Source organism: Gymnoscopelus braueri, assembly GCF_963280865.1.
Source record: "Gymnoscopelus braueri genome assembly, chromosome: 18".
Lineage (NCBI taxonomy): Eukaryota > Metazoa > Chordata > Actinopteri > Myctophiformes > Myctophidae > Gymnoscopelus > Gymnoscopelus braueri.
The window spans coordinates 48301995-48307994 of NC_137618.1; the positions used below are offsets into that span (position 1 = coordinate 48301995).

The following is a 6000-nucleotide window of genomic DNA, read 5'->3' on the forward strand; positions in this document are numbered from 1 at the left end:
CGAGTGTGTCTGCTCTTTGCATGCCATGCTGCAATGGATGGTATAGCGTTTGACAGCAATAGGTAAGGGAGGTGGCTGCCTGACATAATGGGCGATGCTGACAGGTCTCCCTGCTGATCAAGGCGGACTCTCTAACCACAAGGCCAATGAGCTGGCTGTGAAGCAAGCATGTAGTCCTGCTATTTTCGGCTAATGTTCCCCACAGAATATGGATGCAGAAGTGGTTAACAAAAGTGGCATTTTAAGAGTGTTTTCTGATTGCCGCGATAACATGGTTAATCACAATTATTTTGGCTCGCAATAACCGTTGACATGAAATGTTCATATTGTCCCTTCCGTAGTCCGTTGTCCCTTTCCAGAACAGGGATGCTAGTACTGTATGCTAGGGTTCATGTGGTTAAATCATACTCCACTGTTGCTTAATGTGTCACATGACATCGTGTGTGTGTGTGTGTGTGTGTGTGTGTGTGTGTGTGTGTGTGTGTGTGTGTGTGTGTGTGTGTGTGCGTGCGTGCGTGCGTGTGTGCGTGTGTTTGAGCAGTCGGATGTGGGGGGGGCAGTCTTCAGGGAACACATTTATCTTCACAGCTCCGTGTCTCTTTATACTGCGTCTGTAAAACTAACCATATGTTGTGCTGTGCTGGTTACCCATAAAATACTGCTGCTTAACAACCACTCGCACGCACGCACGCACACACACACACACACACACACACACACACACACACACACACACACACACACACACACACACACACACACACACACACACACACACACACACACACACACACACACACACACACACACACACACACACACACACACACACACCCCCACACACACACACACACACACACACACACACACACTCACTCACTCACTCACTCACTCACTCTCTGGATTACTTTTCCTGTGGATTTACCTTATGTGGATGTTACCTTGTGGGGACTGTGTGGATTTATGTGGATTTACCTTTCCTTGTGGACTATGTGGATGTTACTAGAGGTGTGCATCTTCGTTGGCCTCACAATTCCATTACGACTCGTCTGTTAACGATTCGATTCAATCCTGAACCACTGTATCTAGTAGATCCTACAGAGAAGCCTTGTGCAAAACGTGGTGCTTTCATCCACTTTGTACATGGTGTGTTCATATATAATGTTTACAGATGTACCGAATACCGATACCATATGGTTCTTCCCATACCGATTTTCGATAACCCATAACTTGCGTATCGGTCGATACCGAGTACCGATCCGATACCAGTGTGTAATTTAAAAAGATCGAGGTCATAGTGGTTCTCAAAGTGTGGTCCAGGGACTCTCAGGGTTCCTTGAGGGGGTTCCAAATGGACCCTTAGAGGTCTGTAACTCCCCTACGGGTCCATTTGGTTCCATTTGTACACTCTCAGAGAAATTTTAACGTTTTGAGAACCCCTGATCTAGGAATAAATAGAAATGTCATGTGAAGAAAAATATTCTATGATTTTTCAAAGGTAAGTGAAAACTCTCGGAATCGCTGGCAATGGCAGCATAGACGATGTTTTAACTCAGATTTTCGTTCCCACCCGCTTCCACTCTAAATCTTTCCCTAATCCTCCATTTTCTCGGTTGTTGTTTTTCTCCTCGCTGATCGCTGTTTAACATAAACCGCGACAACTTCAAAATGGCCGATCGCCGATCGAAACGGTCTTCTCTGGGCCACTCACACAGCTACCCTGTGTGTCTACAAACAGTTTAACGCGCGATCTTAAGGTATTTAGCGAGGTCTGTGGCGACGTGAAAAAACAACAACAACAACAACAATAAATCGCTGGCACTGGTGAGTACATTATGATATTAAACTCTGGCGTGGAATGTGTTAATTATTTTCTTTTTCATTATAATTTGTATCAGATAAATGGATTCGCTTTGGATCGACTTTGCTTGGACTGACTGACTGACTGTCTGTCTGTCTGTCTGTCTGTCTGTCTGTCTGTCTGTCTGTCTGTCTACTATTGAAAATTAATTCAAAAGGATACAAACACAACAAAAACTCTGGAGGGCTTGTTTCCATTGTGGTCCTAGTAGATCTGCTATTTTCAAATACATATACCTTGTGAAACGGTACTTTTACGTAAGTATATTTTGATGCCAATACTTTTGTACTTTTACTCAAGTACATTTTGATTACCAGACTTTTACTTGCAACAGAGTGTTTCTACATTGTAGTATTGATACTTTTACTTAAGTAAAGGAATCTAGTACTTTTTCCACCACTGCCCTGCTATAGACACTCTCTGCATTAGGTCATGACCAGGCTTTTCTCCTCGGAGATGAAGCTGGTAAGCTGAGTGAGTCTAAGTGACGAAGACCAGTGTTGATTTCGTCGACTAAAACTATGACGAAAAATGTTCGTCGACTACCTTTTTTCACTGACGAAAACTACACAAAAACTAAGCTATGATGACTAAAACTAAGACTAAATATATTGACAATTTCGTCAACAAATAAAAACTAGACTAAAATGTTAGTAAGGGACTAGTGGAGAAGAGATTCAGTAGAACTAAAAGACAAGTCCTTTTATGTTTGGTTGTGCTCGGCTATTTTCAGAGCGCAACAAAGTGTAAAATCAGCCATTACGACGCCATCACTATAATCTTATGGTATTTAGTCGACTAAAACTAGACTAACAGTAAAACATTTCAGATGACTAAAATATGACTAAAACTAAATGGAATTTTAGTCAAAAGACTATGACTAAAACTGAATCAAAATGTGCTGTCAAAATCAACACTGACGTAGACAGTCAGGCTGTCCTCTTACTTTTGGTGACCACGCCCTCCAGCCTGATGATGTTCGGGTGGTCAAACTGGCCCATGATGGACGCCTCGCGCAGGAAGTCCCGCCTCTGGCGCTCCACGTACCCGCCCTTCAGCGTCTTGATCGCCACGGCGATCTCCTTCTTCCCCGGCGACCGCAGGCGCCCGCTGCACACCTCGCCAAATTCGCCTGCGTGGAAGACGCGCATACGCGCACACGCACACACACACACACACACACACACACACACGCACACACACACACACTCAGTATGACACCTACAAATCGTCGCTGTCAGGCAGACACCTTGTATCTCCAGTTTTTCTTTCCTTAAAAATTTTACTTCATCTTATGCTAAGTGTCGAGCAAATATAGCAGATCTACAAGCTCACAATGCGTTGCATCGCGACATGCTTGTTGCTTGTGTAGATATGCCTTTTTTTGCTATTTTGTAAAAATTGTGAAAGTGAATGAAGGCAGTGGATCTGATCAATATTGAACCAATGAAAAGTATTAACAAGAGCTTTGTGACTAAATAATAACTACATTGGATCCATTGGAACTCTCTTTTTTTATTAAAAAAAAAAAGTAACAGTTTAGGTTTAGTTTCCTCCCGTTGGCAAGCGACGAAATACCAAAATGAACCACCGGGGGGCACTGTTGCAATTCCCAGCTTTTTGTCTTTTGGGTTTTCTATAAGAAGCCACCTGGTTCCCCCCTCTGAATAATTCAGCCGTGTAAAGAGTCTCTGCAACCTTCCACCAAAAAAAAATAAGCCACGGAATCTATTCTTAGCCCGTCTTTTGTTCTGTAAAGCCGTTAAAGCTTTAATATTCCCCCGCTGCGCGAGGCTACGCACGGTGGAAGTGACAGCTAGATGCCGCGCGGGGAGGAAATAAGCACTCTTTGCTCAGCGCGGGGACAAGAGCGGGATCAGAGCAATTACAAGCAGGAACTAGATATATAGGCTAGAATTCTATGTCACATTAAACACAGCTGTTATCAGCGCTAATATGCCAGATCCCCATGTCCCACACAGGATATGTGTGCTGTGCTGTGCTGTGCTGTGCTGTGCTGTGCTGTGCGTGTACCTGCTCCTATGACTCTCTCAATGCGGATACGCGTGGGGTCGATCTCCTTGGTGAACTCGTGCACGGCCTGGCTGGGGTCCTCATAGGTGTCCGGATCCACGTAGGTCTTTATACCTGGGAATGGTACTGAGAGAGAGAGAGAGAGAGAGAGAGAGAGAGAGAGAGAGAGAGAGAGAGAGAGAGAGACCTGGTTAATTCCGTTTTCAGCTTCATCCAGCTGATGGCTGTCACATGGTTCTGCTGAGCGCTCGGGGTGGAAGAAGTTAGGGGTTAAGTGCCTTGCTCATGGACACCTCGTCGACACATATAGCCGGGGACGGGATTCTAACCTGTGGCCTTCGGTTTCCCAGGCAGACTCTTTACCCTGCAATCAACTATGGCTGCCCCGTGTGTGTGTGTGGGTGCGTGCATGCGTGCGTGTGAGAGACAGAAAGAGACAGAGAGAGACAGAAAGACACGGATAATATGAATTTCAAGGTTACTATTAAACCCTATACTTTGTTTACTGTGGTCCGCTAGGTACTGTATCTACATTTGGTCGCCTCCATTTCCCCCTCCACACCAAATCTCTTTGCCTAAAACAAACAATCTACAAGCACAAGCCACAAGAGCTTGTAGATCTGGTATTGTCCCCAAATGTTCGCCCATTATGACAATGCTCAGAATCGGGACGCTATAGGGTTCACAGTGTGTGAAAACACACTCAAGGAGCTAAACAAACAGCTGTTAATCTACATGAAAACACAAAATCTATGCAAGGTTAAGAACAAAACAAAGAGTCTAACAAAGTCTAACAAATGGCCAAAACAAACAAAAAACGTCTCAGAAACATAATAATAAACTAAATATTAAACACTCAGTCTATACACTTAGTAAACTGAACGCAAGTTCACTCACAATAATTTTTTCCAGTCTAAAGCAAATCTCTCTACCAAAAACAGTCGATCTACAAGCTCACGATTGCGACGCGTTGTGAGCTTTTAGATTTGCTATTTTTGGCTAATGTTCCCCCCAGAATATGAATGCTGTGGTTCAGGTGGTTAAATGTAAGTGAATGGTTTTTGGAGGCACACCCACACATCCCTGAAACCCCAGGTGAGGTAGAAAAAGCTTTTCAGGTCAAATTCAAACTCAGCGAACAGCAGCTGCTCCTTGACCTCAGAGCAGGAATGTGATGTCTTCCACTCTTCCATATGGGCAGCTTACTCACCCTGACACCACATTAACAGTAGCAGCACATACCTCTATCTGACTGTGTACTTTACACTAGAAATGAAAACCTCAACAGACAGACAGACAGACAGACAGACAGACAGACAGACAGACAGACAGACAGACAGACAGACAGACAGACAGACAGACAGACAAGGAGAGAGATGGTGTTTACTTTTGTTATGAATGCAGCAGCATTCACTGTCTTTTTAATACTGAACATTTTATAGTCAAAGTAATTTGGGGTTGACTATAAATAATTTGGGGCTGAATCGAAGTCAATTGGTAATTGGGGCTGAGCCTAAGTAATTTGGGGTAAGAGTAATTTGGGACTGAGCTTATTCAGGTCAGGGGACAACATGGGAAGCAAGACATAGACATGAACTATATTCTTAAATATAAAGCAGTAAAACGTTACAATAAAAAATGTACTTTTCCAGATTGACCTTAAAACCCCTAATAGAGCGCACAAAAGTATTAAACCGTTACTTGAATCACAGAACAAACTCCATATTGAGATCATCGTAAGAGAGAAATCAAGGAGAAAAAATAGTGTCTTAACCCATTTAGACCGGGAACGCATCTGTGTCATTTTTAGATTTGAGCTAAAAAGCATTGTTTTACATTTTTCCTATTTTTTTAAAAAATCGTGAAAATGTGTCAATTTTTTTAAGCGAACATTTGTACATTTGTAACTCAAATCTTTGCTTCTGGGGGGGTCCCTGGAACAACATATTTTGATATGGGGGTCCGCGGCCAAATACATATACATTTTGGAGTCCTTGACATGAAAAAGTTTGAGAACCACTGACATAGTAACATACGTTTTTTTCAAAAAACGTAGGATTTAGAAGACATTTGTAGAATCCCCCAGAAGCAAAGATTGGAGTTAA

General features: G+C 43.1%; 1 protein-coding gene across 1 annotated transcript in view; it reads right to left on the bottom strand.

The window, feature by feature from the left end:
• The window catches only part of LOC308073402 (ephrin type-A receptor 6-like), a gene marked incomplete at both ends in the record, with an annotated part of 339472 nt that overhangs the window by 16633 nt on the left and 316839 nt on the right, over window positions 1-6000 (bottom strand). The window contains 2 exons of the mRNA XM_080412276.1: window positions 2808-2993; window positions 3896-4021. Coding sequence (XP_080268402.1) covers window positions 2808-2993; window positions 3896-4021 — 312 coding nt within the window. The remainder of the gene's footprint in view (window positions 1-2807; window positions 2994-3895; window positions 4022-6000) is intronic.